Source organism: Balaenoptera acutorostrata, chromosome 18, assembly GCF_949987535.1.
Source record: "Balaenoptera acutorostrata chromosome 18, mBalAcu1.1, whole genome shotgun sequence".
Taxonomy (NCBI): domain Eukaryota; kingdom Metazoa; phylum Chordata; class Mammalia; order Artiodactyla; family Balaenopteridae; genus Balaenoptera; species Balaenoptera acutorostrata.
The window spans coordinates 14,924,093-14,939,670 of NC_080081.1; the positions used below are offsets into that span (position 1 = coordinate 14,924,093).

General features: G+C 42.0%; 1 protein-coding gene across 9 annotated transcripts in view; it reads left to right on the plus strand.

The window, feature by feature from the left end:
- The window catches only part of ABCC4 (ATP binding cassette subfamily C member 4), a 222,594-nt gene that overhangs the window by 65,038 nt on the left and 141,978 nt on the right, over positions 1–15,578 (plus strand). For all 9 annotated transcript variants that reach the window (XM_057532602.1, XM_007196842.3, XM_007196848.3 and 6 more), the window contains one exon: positions 14,930–15,019. In XM_057532602.1, the coding sequence (XP_057388585.1) occupies positions 14,930–15,019 (90 nt within the window). The remainder of the gene's footprint in view (positions 1–14,929; positions 15,020–15,578) is intronic.

The following is a 15,578-nucleotide window of genomic DNA, read 5'->3' on the forward strand; positions in this document are numbered from 1 at the left end:
TATATATATGTTTATAAATTTATTGATTTATTTTTATTTTTGGCTGCGTTGGGACTTCATTGCTGAGCGCGGGCTTTCTCTACTTGCGGAGAGGGGGTTTCTCACTGCCGTGGCTTCTCTTGTTGCGGAGCACGGGCTGTAGGCGCGCGGACTTCAGTGGTTGCAGCACGTGGGCTCAGTAGTTGTGGCTCACGGGCTCTAGAGCACAGGCTCAGTAGTTGTGGCACATGGGCTTAGTGGCTCTGTGGCATGTGGGATCTTCCCGGACCAGGGCTCGAACCCGTGTCCCCTGCACTGACAGGTGGATTCTTAACCACTGCGCCACCAGGGAAGTCCCAGCTCAGTTACATTTTAAGATCAGTGGTCAGGACTGCAGGCATCCTTTCTCACAGAGCCTAAACAGGAAGTAGAAGGAGGCCTTCCAGGGTGCAGGGGGTGACCAAGTTTACAGACTCCTCCGAGCGATGTCTGCTGTCCTGTGCGTAAATGGAGCCTGACTTTAAAAAAATCTATGCACTGAGTGTGCTAAGTGTGAGCAGGGAAGGAAGGGTTCAGCCCCTGCAGCACCTCCCTCTTCATCCCACCCTTCCAGTTTCATCTCCCTCTGAATTTGCTCCTTGGAGTGTGGAAAGCAGAGAGTAGAAAGCTTTGTCACTGTCTCAGCCATGTGATGTTGTGTTCATAGTTCTCAGAACTTTTGTTTTTATTTAAAGCTAATTCTGTTTCGGTACAGACAGTATATTGCTTTAAATTTAGACTGGACAATATGGAATGACAGATGTTCAACTGATTTGGGCTTATAAAACAGCAATTTCGTATGGTTCAATCTGATATCTTGCTTACTAGTCTGTGGTTGTGTTATATTTTCTTTCTGAAAATATTGAGGGACCAGCATCTTGAGTATTGTTAAAGTGAAACAGTGCGGTATTTATGGAAATAGAGTGACTCCCTTGAAGCACGTGATACTTTGTTTGGACTTTCTCTTCTAATGGTATTTTCTAACTTTCTGACAAAATTGGAATGAACTAGTAATGCTTCTTACACTGTTCCACACTTTTAAAATATTTTAAACACACTTTTTTCGTTATTTCTCTTTTATTTCTGATATAACCTTGAATTGGGTCTGTGCATCTTGTGAAGAGTTAATCTCATCAGGGGGCAATTGGCAGCTGTTCTAATTTGCTAGGGGAGAGCTAAGAGGAGCCAATGGGTGAAGGTTTAATTTTCTGCGGGTACTCCTACCTAACAAAGCAGGTTAAGGAAGGAGAGGAGAGACTGTTTGGTTTAGCTTTGTTCGAAGGGGATGTTTCCGCTGCTGGAGAGTAACGGGTGTCAGCTGTATTCTACCTCCTGATAACTGTCTGCTGTGTGGGGTGCAGTGCAAGCTGGAAGCGAATGCTTAGCTCAGTGGTTCCCGAACTGCTGCACGATGGATTCATGAAAATTTAAAAACAACACTGATACCCGGGCCCTCTCCGCAGGCATTCCATTTTAATTGGTATGGGGGGAATCTTATTTTATTTTAGTTTTCGCATGCAGCATGTGGGATCTTAGTTCCCTGACCAGGGATCGAACCCGTGCCCCCTGAGTGGAAGTGCAGAGTATTAACCACTGGACCGCCAGGGAAGTTCTTTTTTTTTTTGTATTGGGGGAATTTAAAAAGATGCCAGGTAATAGCCATAGGCCTCAAATGCATGTTCAGCTTCATTTTTTTTCTTATGTCTTATAACCAAGATCTTCCAGTACATAGGGGTGTCATGCGGGCTGCGAGTTTAGCCTTTCTCAGCGGCGATGCCCTTTCGAAACTGCGGCCGTAGACCTGAAGGGTGGTGGCTGTTCTACAGCCCTCCCGTGTCTCAGATTCCGCGCCGGGAGCCTCGTGTGCGCCGAGCTGTCAGGTGTTGAGTCAGGCGCACAGGCACTTTGTAGAAGACGTTGTGGCAGGTTGGGTAGGGTAGAAGACTGTGAGCGTGGACCGTGAGGACAGCCAGACCTGAGATCCAGTCCTGATTCTGCTGTTGGCTAAACCGTGAGTGAACTCACTTCTCAGGGCCTCAGTTTCCTGAGTTTAAACATCGGAGTAGAGAATATCTGCTTCATGGGGTTTTTTGAGCATTGGATAAAATAACTCCTGCAAAGCACTTTTTACAGAAGTCATTTATTAAATTTGGGAGGGTGGGCGTCGTAAGCATAACAAGACTCTGTAGTTTGACTGCTTTTGTATGAACCCCAGCTTCCCTCTTTGTAGATGTTTGCCTTAGGCAAACTGCTCTAAGCCTTAATCTCCTCGTTTGTAATAGTACCCAACTCTTAAGGTTGCAGAGAGGATTAAATGAGTCAATCTGTGTAAAGCATTTAACACAGTGCCTGGCATTTAGCTAATGTTCAAACATTCCTATCGTCTTTATTATTGGCACTCAGTCACGGAAGGGTCAAATACATAATATAATCAGATGAAATAGCAGTACGGGTGCTAAGTGGTACACAAGTGTACAGACTTAATGGTTTAGGAAAGGATCCCTCCAATTGGTGGAGGGGATGTCTGTGTGTTTGTGTATGTGTGTCTACATGTATGCACATAGGGGGGGCGTTCCATGCATTGAGCAGTGTTGAGATGGAAAGTTGAAACAGTTTATTCAGGGAATTGTGGAAGCACAGTTGGCATAAAAATTTAGGAGAGCATTAGGCTCCAAGGTACATCTAGAAAGGAATACAGGGACCAGGTGATGGAGGGCCTTGGTCATGAGTTTAAGGACCTTGGATTTATTTAGTTGGCAGAGGGGAACCCCTGAAAATTTTTAGTAAGGTAGTAAATGATCAGAGCAGTGATTTAGGAAAATGCACCTGACGCCTATTGTACATGGCCATGCATGAAGTTGCAAGGGACCCTCATGGAGATAATGATTGGAAAGGAAGTCAGGTCTGGGAGGTGCCGTCTGAGTATCTTACAAGCCATTCATTCATTCATTCATTCTTTCATTCATTAACTCTTACCATTTTGGCTATTTGGTGAAGCATTTAGTTCTCAATAACTGCTCCTGATAGCCCACAAATGAGAGTAGTAGGTCATTGTAAGAATATAATAATGTCTTATTTCATCTCATGTATATGTGAACTGATCTAGTACAATAGTGGGCAGAAATACATGTTAGACAAAATAGCAAAATGAGTTAGTATGTAGACCTTTTAACTCATTGCAATATTCATGAGAGATGGAGAAAAGAATAGAAAGGAGCCAGATCTGAGCGATTAGTTATAGAAGGGGAGAAAAGTGTTGGTTAGGAAATCATAGTTCTAATAGGAATCCACAAAGCTATCAGTCTCTTAAGTATTGCTGTTTTTGCTTACCATTATTCCAAAAATTTGGGAGGAAATACCCCAAATGCCATCATCCTATAATGGCAGGCATCATTTTGCAGATTCTTTTCCAGTCTTTATCTAGCCACACATATCCATACATTTACAGTCTTATTATGTATACAGCTTGTGTCCAGTTTTGTCACTGTATTGACTGTACTCTTACCTCCTCACTGGCTGCATTGATAGTCCATCTAAGAGACTCCCTGTGTTTGCTAGTCTCAGGGTAAAAGATGTCTATATTCATGGCCTTACATGGAGTGTCTCTTTGGTCCATGTTTTGGGATATGCCAAAGTTACCTTCAGATGGGATTTTTTGTTGTAGTCGTTTATGGGAGACTGAGCATGGCAGCGCACTGTTCCACTTGAGCTGTGCTGTTCTCATAGTGACAATGTAAGTCCCCCCTGGAGGTGGGCTGTGTGTGACCCAGGGTAATAGGTTTTTACTAGCTAGCCAGTCTGAAAGCAAATTGGCAATACTTGCTTCCTTTCAAAAATTCCCCAACAACAACAACAACAATAAAATTCCTACACCCTTCCATCAAAAGTTAATGTAACTAAATTCCTAAGTATGGGGTATACGATATACTGTTTAATACTGAGTCTTCTGTTTTCATGTAACTAAAGTTCTGTTTCTCTTCACTATTTTTTAATCAACTGGAGTATTTTCCATAAATGCCCACATTTGTGCATTTGAGTTTTGACAAATGTATACACTTGGAATGTATCTATAGCAGTTTCTTCAAATCTTTCAAAATCGAATGTCTGGGTCAACTTTGTTTTTATTATGAAGAGTGCCTTCTTTTTTGCGTGTGTTACATTTTTAAATTTCTTTGCATGTTTAGGACTTTTACATTGTTTATTGGACGTTATGAAAGCTCCCTTGTAGGTTTGCATTCTGATGTTCTTCTGAAGAGTGTTGAATTTTGCCCAAATCTGTCTTTGAACTTGTGTAGGCTTGGTTTGATGCTTTTTTAGGTTAGATCTTTGGAAGTCCCAAGGTGTTTTTCCCAAGCTTGTCTAACATGTGGGCCTCCACCTTCACGCCCCATGTTTCTTGTGGGTCTTCTTAGGCCTTGGTGCTAGTCTTTTCTAGGACAAGTCTAGAGTAAGTCTGTTTTAGAGGAGGGTTTCTAAACCTCAGCAGTACTGACTGCCGTTTAGGGCTGGATATTTCTTTGTATGTGTGTGTGTATTAGGGGGACGGGGTGAAGAGTAGGGGGGCTACCTTGTGCCCCGAGGCTCCCCAGAGCCTTGTTTTTGGTAAACCTCTTTGCTGGCTGGCGTCTTGCCCTGGAGGAACCTGCCGGCTGCTCCTGCTGGCTCAGTCTCTGGCCTCTGCTTCGGCTCCATGGGGCTCCTGTGCTGTTGGGACCTCAGTTCGCTGCCACAGCTGTGAAGTGGCTGAGAGCCAGGGCAGTGACCGTGTTCACCTCGTGGGTGTCCCTTTTCTCAAGGATCAGTCTCGTACTGGCAGTTATCCAGTGCCTACCCATGTGGTTGCAGTGGAAGTGGGGCTCTTCCACTATCAGCTACTCAGCCATTCATCAGAGCAGCAGTCTCTCCACGGCTTTTAATAGCTGGATATTTATGAGCCTTGAGGCTGGACACTCTGTGTACAGTGCAGGGCGTGGTAGTTTGACCTGCAGTCAAGACCTGTTCTAACTTCTCGCTGAACAGATAAAGGGTGAGGGCTTATGCTAGGCTGAGGTTCACCAAATTCTGGCGCGAGTCACTTTTGTACTTAGTTAAAAACCCAGAACCTCTGTCTAATCCCAGACCTACTCCCTTGGAATTTTTTTAAGGAAGAAGCCTAAAAATCTGTATTATTTAATCTGTGCCCCAGGGATTCTTATCATCGAGAAAGTATGATGATACTTTCAGCAGACTGGAACGGGGCAGGGGAAGATGTGATGCCCTCTTGGAAAGGGGAAAGAGCAGCATGAATATTCTGCATTCCTTTCCCTTGGATCTGTGCTGTAATCATGACTCAAACCTATTTATTTATTTATTTATTCATTCATTCATTCATTCATTTCTTCCTTCCTCCCTTCCTCCCTCCCTCCCTCCCTCCCTCTCTTCCTTCCTTCCTTGGGTGTCTCACTGCAGTGGCCTCTCATGTTGCGGAGCACGGCCTCCAGGCACGTGGGCCTCAGCAGTCGTGGCTCGCAGGCTCTAGAGCACAGGCTCAGTAGTTGTGGCGCACGGGCTTAGTTGCTCCGCAGCATGTGGGATCCTCCCAGACCAGGGCTCGAACCCGTGTCCCCCGCATTGACAGGCGGACTCTCAGCCACTGCGCCACCAGGGAAGCCCCTCATACCTATTTTTAAAAATTCTAATTAGTTAAACAATTTTTTTTTGTCTGAATATGTTTTTATTTCTCCTTCATTCTTTATAATATTTTGCTAGGTTTACAATTTTAGGTTGGTGGTTATTTTCGTTTAGGTCTTCAAAGGTAATTTTTTTTTAAAAATAAATTTTATTTATTTATTCATTCATTCATTTATTTATTTATTTTGGCTGCGTTGGGTCTTCGTTGCTGTGCGCGGGCTTTCTCTAGTTGTGGCAAGCGGGGGCCACTCTTCATCGCGGTGTGTGGGCCTCTGACTGTCGCGGCCTCTCTTGTTGCGGAGCACAGGCTCCAGACGCGCAGGCTCAGTAGTTGTGGCTCACGGGCCCAGTTGCTCCGCGGCATGTGGGATCTTCCCAGACCAGGGCTTGAACCCGTGTGCCCTGCATTGGCAGGCAGATTCTCAACCACTGCGCCACCAGGGAAGCCCCACGATATATTTTTTAAAAATGTTGATAGAAGTCTTTTTTCCTCCCCCCTTTTGGGGGGCCTAGTTGATTTGTATTCTCATTAAGATTATCTTCTCTTGCCGAACCCTAAAATGTATATTTATGCATGTTCTTGGATCTCCTTTCTCTCCCTGTCATGGGGTTTTCAACACTCTCCATGGTTTTCCTTCTTCCTGTTGCCCTACTAGCTCACCTTTGCCACAGCTGTTTCTGTGTGGTTCATCTTTCTGTTCACTTCTCTTGCTTGGTAAACCAGTCATCGGGGCTTCTCTTTCAAACGGAGCAGTTGGTGGTGGAAGGGTCTAAGGGTAAAGGGTCTTTCAGCCAGTATCTTGGAACGTGACCTCACTCTGAACATACGTCTGTGAATTTGCCTTATCTATTCCTTGCATTGATATCATAGACTTTATTAATTAAACTGTAGTCATTTTCCTAAAACAGTATATATTGACCACCATCTCACTCATGTAAACACCTATTTTTAGTTCATTGTTTCAGATTTTCTGGGATGTTCTCAAGGACCTTGGGCACTTCCGGCCCTCCCACAGTGGGGAGTAGTATTTAGCATGCTGTATGGTCACCAGCGAAGGGTTTGACAGTCTTGGTGGCAGTTGTCAGAATGGGGGCCTGGCCATATTCTGCTTGTCTTCACCGTGCAGGAGCTCTAGGGCTTGGGTTTCCCAGGGTACTGCCTCAGGGACTCATCCCCCAGAAGGGATGAGGTCAGAGAATGTGCAGAAACTCCTCCTGAGGAGTTCACATCCTTAGCCTGACCTTGGGGTAGTTATCACAGGCTCCCATCCCCCAGTGGTTCTCGTGGTCCGCATTATGACTCTCAGGTTCAGAGGCTCACTTGTCAGCTCTGTATACATGGCATGCTGGCGAATCCAGTAGGTTCTGTGGTATAATGGTAAAAGGTGGCCAGCAGAATTTAAATGAAAGCTAACGGTTCTTCCAGGAGGTAAATGCCATATCCTTCAAAGCTTGCAGAGAGCTTCTGAGTAGTTGTGCTGGCTTGCGTGCCAGCCATGGAAAATCAGGCCAACAACAAAAAAAGGCAATGGAGTTGTCAGATGAGAGAGCAGCATGTGGTTGATCTTGCATTGACTTTGTTTTTCATTTCCTTCCATCAGTTTTTTTCCTACAGAACCATAGAGGGGATCTGTTTAGTTTTATAGAGGTCACTCGTGTTCATGGGGGTGGAAGATATTAGGCAGATTTTGGCTTCTTCCCTCAAAGCAGAGATTAATGGCTTTAGATTATGCAATCATGAAAGTAGGTGTGACAGCATTACTAAGCACCTCTGGGCAACAATACGGGAAAAATACAGCAGTGTTCTGCTTTAGGTGAGCTAAACATATTCTCACCCTAGTTGCCTGTTGGAGTAATACCCAGTGTACCTAGAAACTGCATTATCTGACAAGCTCAACTCTGGGGGGTAGGGCCGTGACCCAGGAAGTAAGCCAAAAGTGCAAAATAAGTGACACAGTGCCTGTTTTCTGTTCTGAAAGTCCTTTAGGTTCTTACTCAGAGCCTGTTTACTCTGACTCACTTACAGTTTTACGAAGCCATATCCTAGTTTAGAAACAGCAGTAAATGGTGAGATAGTCTCTTGAAGGGATAGCCTGATGGCAAGGGACAAGATAGAATTACAATGTATGAAAACCCAGAAAGCATGGCCATTTTGGACACTTCGTAGGAGCGTCTACACACTGAGGATCATTGGCATTGGAAAAGAGTCATGTTAGTGGTGAGGAATCTTCATCATGAGGATGGTGAAGTACAGCTCCCATCTTCTGTTTTAAAGGACTACTGGAGAACGGTTTGGGGAGCGTTTCTATTAAAATGAAGATTGGATTCTTAAAGGGATAATACTTTTCACCAGTCTGGAAAACTCAATTCTGTGGAAAGAACATTCTTTTCTCCTCTGCTCCTTTGATGGTTATATTTATCTGCCCACACTTAGATTTTGTGTTTCACGAAGTCTGCTGATTTAAAATAATTGAGGAAGGACACACTGTTTATTTTTCAAATGAATGACTAATGTTTCTTGCATTTCTTTTTTAAAAAGTTGAACAAAATCGATGTTTTGGCCTAGATTATAGAGTTCTCTTATGACCCCATATGTAATTTACCACCTCCTACCCCCCCATGCCATAGGAACCCACCATAAATGGATCCTTGCTTGGGTGGAATTCGCACTTCACAATTCATAATATTGTTCTTAAAGGCCATGCGGATTCTAGTATAATCAGTAATTAGATATTCAGATTGTATTCCAGTTTTTATATATTAACAAACAGCAGTGCAATGAACCTGATTAAAGCTAAACCTTTGGAGACATTGTTAATTTCTCAGGGTGTATACATTTTAAACCTTTTGATATGCCAGATTTCCTTCTAGAGTTAACTGTTTGAGTTCTCTTTAGTGAAATGAGATGGCCCTACACCCTTGCCAAACGTGGATGTCACATTTTGCGTTTCTTTGAATTTGAGTATTTGCGAATTTTCATTAGCCTTTTGTGTATTTTGTAGTGAATTTCCTGTACATGTTCTTTGCCCTTTAAAAAAATTGGTAGGCTTTTATAATATAATTCTTATCTATATTTAGGTGTTCTTGATTTATTAAAGATTAATAGCTTACTAACTAATTTAGCATCTGACATACATGGTGCAAATTTGATTCCAGTTTGTTTGCCTTTTATTGTTCTCATGGTGGAACTATTTTGCTTTCACAAGGAAAACAGATTTAACCAAATAGTATCCCCTTGTAAAATGTCAACTTAAAGGAAATATAGAGCTAAAACATTAGCATTAATTTGTATGTTGTTTTTCTCTACACTGGATGTGACGTGTTTTTAACTATAACATAAATATTTTATTAGAACTGAACTTTAATTTTCTACATTAGTGAGGAACAGTGTGTGGACTGAAAAAAAAAAAAAAAGCACAACCTAGAAGTTGAGAGTTATATTTTATTTAGCGGACTCTTTCAGGACCTCAAGCCCTGGAGACAGGACGCTGGGATCACTCTGAGGGGCTACTGTGAAGAGCAAGGGGGTGGCGGGGGCGAGGCAGGATACAAAGGGGTTTGTGCAACAAGGACTGGGTAGTCAGAACATCAAAAGATTATGTTCATTAAAGAAAACCAGACATCTCAAGGTAATGAAATCAGCGCTTTTCTGTGTATAGCAAGATGCAAGTCTGGGCTCATTGAAATCGTTCCTTTGACATGCACCCCAGCTATCTGGGGCCAGTATCCTGTGCTTTCTCATCCTGAGTCTCCTCAGGGTGCACCACAGGGGTGGCTGCAGCAGTTGACTGCTTCATGACCAGCATTCTGTTTCCATCCGGAATTCCCTCAGGGGAGCGGCAGTAATGTGGCAGCTTGATGGCTGCAACATCCTTTGTTTAATGACTTGGCAGGTAACATTTCTCCTTCACAAGTTGTAACTTTGCTTCATTAAAAACAAAATAACTGAGTGCCCATTCTTTGTGAGGTATGAATACTTTCAGTTTATTTTCTTATGTGCAAAATAGGAAAAAATTCTTACAAATTAGGTTGTTTTCTATTCAGTGTCTGGCTTGTAGTATGTGCTGAATCAATGGTAGCTGTTTTTATGATCATGATGACATAAATGACTATGACATGTCTGTGCACTCAACTACCTGATAGCTCTTGAGGGCAATAGACATGTAATTGATAACGCATATTTCTTATATCCCTTGTGATATTTTGTTTGTTTGTTTCCAATATTAACATATTGGAAATATGTTAATTTCCAAATAGTTGTGCTTCTTAGATAAGATATAAATTATTGATTTCTAACTTAATTCTTGTCATCAGAGAACATTCTGCGTACCATTTTTATATTTAGAAATTTATTGAGATTTATTTTATGGCCCCAGCATATGGTCTTGGTGAATTTACAATGTGTACTTGAAAAAAACCTGTCCTATAATTGTTGAGTGTGGTGTTCCATAAATGTCTGTTAGATTAAGTTGGTTACTTGTTATTCAAATCTTCTGTATCTTTACTGATTTTTTTTTTTGGGGGGGGGTCTACTTGTTACATTTACTGAGAAGAAGGATGTTAAATTCTCCTGCTATGATTGTGGGGTTTTCTGATTTTTCTCCATAGTTCTGTTGGCTGTCTCATATATGTTGCAGCTCGGTAATTAGATCCATACACATTTAGGAGTGGTGAATTGACTATCCTATCATTATGAAATGTCCTTCTTAATCTCTGGTAGTTTAATTCCTTGACTCAAAATCAACTTTGATAATCAGATAGCTTCACATGATTTCTTGCGCTTGCTGTTTGCATGCCATATCTTTTTCCATCCTTTTGCTTGAAAGTGTATCTCACATATACAATGAGCTGGATCTTTCTTTTATTAATCCAGTGTGAGTGTGGCAGTCTCTGGCTTTTAACTGGAGTGTTAGTATGTTTGCTTTTAGTGTAAATATTGATGTGATGGGGCTTAAGCCTTTTACTTACTGTTTATTTTCTATTTGTTTCATCTGCCTTTTTTTGGGGTGGCGGGGCTCCATTCCTGACTTATTTCAGTCAATCAGATATTTTTTAGTATTCCATTTTGATTCCTTTGTTGGCTTTTTATCCGTATCTCGTATTTTTGATCTTGCTTTAGTGATTAAAATAGGCCTCTTATTACAGTCTTTTTTTGCATGTTAATATTGGATTACTTTACATAAAATGTAAGAAACGTATAGGAGTAACAGCCTATCCCTTGTACCATTGTTATATATTTTACATCTACATACACGATACGGTGTTACCATTATTTTGCTTTTAAGCAGCCATTTGTTTCGCAAAGAAATGGAAAGGAATAATACAGTCTCTTATATTTACCCACATGTTTGTTTGTCATTTTGGTTTCTCTATTTTTCTACAACTGAATTTCCATCTGGTACCATTTCCCTTTAGCTTGAAGAATATCCTTTATAATTTCTTAAAGATCAGGTTGGGTGGTGATCAAGTCTCTGAGACTTTATCTGAAAATGTCTTAATTTCACCTTCATCATTTGAAGGATATTTACTTTTGTTAGTTATAGAATTTGAGGTTAACAGTTATTCTTTTCTTTCAGCGCTCTATAAATTTTGTTCCACTATCTCCTCCTCCTTTTAAATTGAGGTATAATCGATATACAGCATATTAGTTTCAGATATTCAGCAAAATGATTCAGTATTTGTGTGTGTGTGTGTGTGTGTATATAGTGTATAGTATGTATGTGTATACGTGTGTGTGTATATAAATGATCACCACAGTAAGCCTAGTTAATATCCATCACCATACTTAGTTACAGAATTGAGTTTGTTAAGTCAGCTGTTAGTTGTATTATTTTTCTTCTGTATGTAACGTGTTGTTTTTTGTGGGCTGCTTTCAAGACTGTTACTTTCTGGTTTTCAGCATTTTGACCGTGATGTGCCCAAGCATAGGTCTCTTTGTTTTGATCCTTTCTGGGGTTTGCTAAGATTCTTAGGTATCTAAATTAATATTTTCTACCAAACTTGGAAAAATTTCAGCCATTATTCCCTCAAATATTTTTTTCTTCCCTATTTTGTCATCTCTCCCAGGACTCCAGTTACATGTGTGTTTCATTGCTTGTATGGTCCCATTGAACCCTTAGGCTTTCTTTTCTTCTATCAATCTTGCTCTCGCTCTCTGTTTTCTGTTTGTTCTTCAGGTTGTAAACTAAAAGAAAGGCTTAATGAATCTGGGCACAGAGCAATGGAAGTTATCTGATATTAAAGTTATCTAGTGAATTTTTCATATTGTACTTTTTAGTTCTAGAATTTCCATTTGCTTCTTTTTGATAGTGTCCATCTCTCTTCTGAAATTACCTATCCAGAGAACTCCCTGGTGATCCAGTGGTTAAGACTCTGTGCTTCCGCTGCCGGGGTCCCGGGTTCAGTCCCTGGTTGGGGAACTAAGATCCCACGAGCTGCGTGGCGAGGCCAAAAAAAAAAAACCAAAAAAAGAAATTACCTATCCATTCACTTGTTGCAACAATATTTTCCTTTAATTCCTTGAACATATTTATAATAGTTGTTTAATAGTTCTTGTCTACTAATTCCAAAATCTGGATCATCTCAGGGTCTATTTCTAATGCTTGTATTTTTTTTTTCCTCTTGATTATGGGTCAAATTTTCTTGCTTCTTTGCAGGTCTAGAAATTGTCTTGTTATGTTGGGTGTTAGGAAGTATACATTATAGGAAGTCTGGGTTAAAGGGTATTTGTTCTGATAGGGAATTCCTGGTAGATTGGTCTTGTTAGGATTGGCTTATTCGTTCTATCGTTCTGTTTGTCTTGTCTGTCTATCTGGGGCAATTATTTCCATTTTGAACTTAGTCCAAGTGCATGGCTCTTACTCTAGAGCGTAAGGCATGGCCTTCCTGGCAGCTAAGTGAATGTCTGAGGCGCTTAAGAAGAACTCTTTCTTCTAGGTAGGCAGAAACTCTAGTCTCCTGGCATTGCGTGACCTCACAGAGGCCTCATGGGTCTGACCCTGCTCACGGACAGTGAAGTTCTGGCAGAGTCCCTTTGGTAAATCCCCACAAGATATTCTGGGTCTGCCCTCTGCTATTCCTGCCCAAATTCCAGCTGTTTCTGCAACTTAGAACATCCATCTCTTCCTCTTCAGTTCAGTGAAAGTTTAGCTCTGCTTGGGCAGAAGGTACCCCCAGGCAGAAAGACAGGCCAGTCCCGGGCTCTCCTCTTCTCTAGGCTTACACTTCAGCCCTGCTTGTCGTTCAGTGCCTGAAAACAGCTGCTTCATATATTTCATTCAACTTTGCAGTTTTACAATGGAGGGCAAGTCCAGTACCAATTATTCTTTCATGGTTGGAAACAGAAATCTGGCAGTTTGCTTGTAAGCTGCGTCTTCCTTATTAATAATGTTACTGTCACTTCATGTTCTGTTTTTTATCCTGTGTGGAATATGACTGATTTTCTTTTGACAGATCCTTGATTTCTGTGTTGGCTGCAGTCTTTTTTTTGTTTTTGTTTTTATTAATTAATTAATCAATTTATTTTTGGCTGCGTTGGGTCTTCATTGCTGCGCGCGGGCTTTCCCTAGTTGCGGCGAGCAGGGGCTACTCTTTTTTGCAGTGTGCGGGCTTCTCATTGTGGTGGCTTCTCTTGTTGTGGAGCATGGGCTGTAGGCATGTGGACTTCAGTAGTTGCGGTGCATGGGCTCAGTAGTTGTGGCTCACGGGCTCTAGAGCACAGGCTCAGTAGTTGTGGCGCACGGGCTTAGTTGCTCCGTGGCATGTGGGATCTTCCCACAGCAGGGCTTGAATCTGCGTCCCCTGCACTGGCAGGTGGATTCCTAACCACAGCGCCACCAGGGAAGTCCCTGGCTGCAGTGTTATAGTTGATTCATGTTAACTTTTGTTCCAGAGCCAGCCTTTTGGTGCATCAATTCCAATTAGGTGCAGTTGTCTTGATTTTTTTTGATGATCAGTTTAAACTCAGAGTTTGGTGGAACGTTCTGCCTTCTTTTAGTTGTTCAAATTAGGGATCAAACTAGCTACTTCTTTAAAATAAGTATTTTCTGCATGAGGGATTAACATGTATTTGTATGTAAAATAGGCTTTAAAACTATTTTCAAGAGAGCTTTCAGTAATTAAGGCACAATATGGTTTCTTTCTTTCCTGTAGTGGTATATCCCTCCCTCCCTCGCTCATATTTGCAAAGCATTTTTTACCTTTCAAAGTGTTTTCAGTGGCCCTTTGCTACCATTCACACATCCCTACTGCACAGTCTGGTTACCTCTTGACTGTTTCACTGACCCCTAATTCTCCTTTCTTCCAAAAATCTCCTGGCCAGTCACTTCTTCAGTTTTATTTTCCTAAAGTTGAGTTTCTCTAATGTGAAAAAGCATTGACCGTTCCATGTTGCCTTCCAAACTCTTTAGCTATTTCCCAGACCACCTTTCTAGCCAGATTTTGCATTTTCCCTCCCTGGAGTCTCTGCATGGGTTCCTCTCACCCACAGTGCCCTTCCCTTCTCTCCATATACCTTATCCTTTTCGTCGTCCAAGCTCCTCCCTCACTACAGTGTCACTTGGTAGAAACCTTCCCCAGTTCCCTCTGCCACTGTATTTACTGTTCACTTCACACCTGAATTACAGGTGTTGGTATATATCTTGTCCCATCTCCAAAGACAAGAAGACATGACTATCAGTAAATATATCTCCAGGAGCTCCTGGTGTCCTCCACATAGTAGATAACAAATATCTGCCATTCAACTCTCATACGTACCCTATGATCTTATGCACGGTGAAGAGTTTTTTCCATTCAAAGAATGAGGAAACTGAGAATACAGTGTTGAAATGATGTCACACACAAAATTGATTGATTTGCAGCCTGTGTCTCCTAATTTCTGTCCTTAAGGCAGCTTCCCTGCTCTCATCTAATATGGCCCCAAATTACTTTAGTTGGCTTCTAAGCATGAACCTACATCCCTTTATATTTTTGGCATGTCCAGATTCATCAAAAAAAAACAAAAAAAAAGAAAGGTGGGAGATTTTGCGTCAGCCTCTGTTTGCTGTCCTTGTGGGCGTGGCTGTCGCCACATTGAGGCGTCAAAGGATAAACATGGGTTCCTAGAGCCCTGCTGTCAGGGGTCATCCTGCTTGTCCTGGTGCCACTCAAGACCCCGCGAAAACGCGCTCTGTTTTGTTATGTTCTAAGAGTGACTTGGTTTCACCGCAGGGATCCAATTCTCTGTTACCCTCTCTTGTTTCAGGCACTTCGCCTGAGTAACTTGGCCATGGGGAAGACCACCACAGGCCAGATAGTCAACCTGCTGTCCAACGATGTGAACAGGTTTGATCAGGTAAGCTGCCCCTGGGGGATCCTCTTACATTTCCTGTCCTTACTGTGTTTAGCTTTTTGGGATGCCAGGTGCCAGTGTTTGGCGTTGGCCAGGATTCTTTTGAAGGCATAAGACAAAGAGTTCTCTTTATCCAACTCTCATTTCTTCTGTCTGCAAATTAGATGTAATAATGTGTATTGTCCTTTAGATGAGAATTTTATTTTTCTAATAATAAATAGGCATCAGTGTTCTTGCCCCGTGTGGGTTGTGTCTCTAAGGGTCCTCCTGGAGCGGCCCTTCTTGAGAGGGGCTGAATTCTCGGGCAGACTTTGAGGAAGCCCTGGGCTCATTTGTGGGATGGACAAAACTGAAATCTTCCTGGTGCTCCCGGTCCTCTTCTCCCTGGACGTCCCTGAACCTGGCCCTATGCTCTCCCAGAACAGCGTCACCTGGGGTAGATACTTGATTTCTGCTTTATCAGGTTTAAAACCCACTGTGATCATTTCTGTTTAGGTTCCCGTCTGTTCTTTGACAGAAGATTGTTTCCAAATTGTGTCCTTACTCGTCTGGTTTTTATACA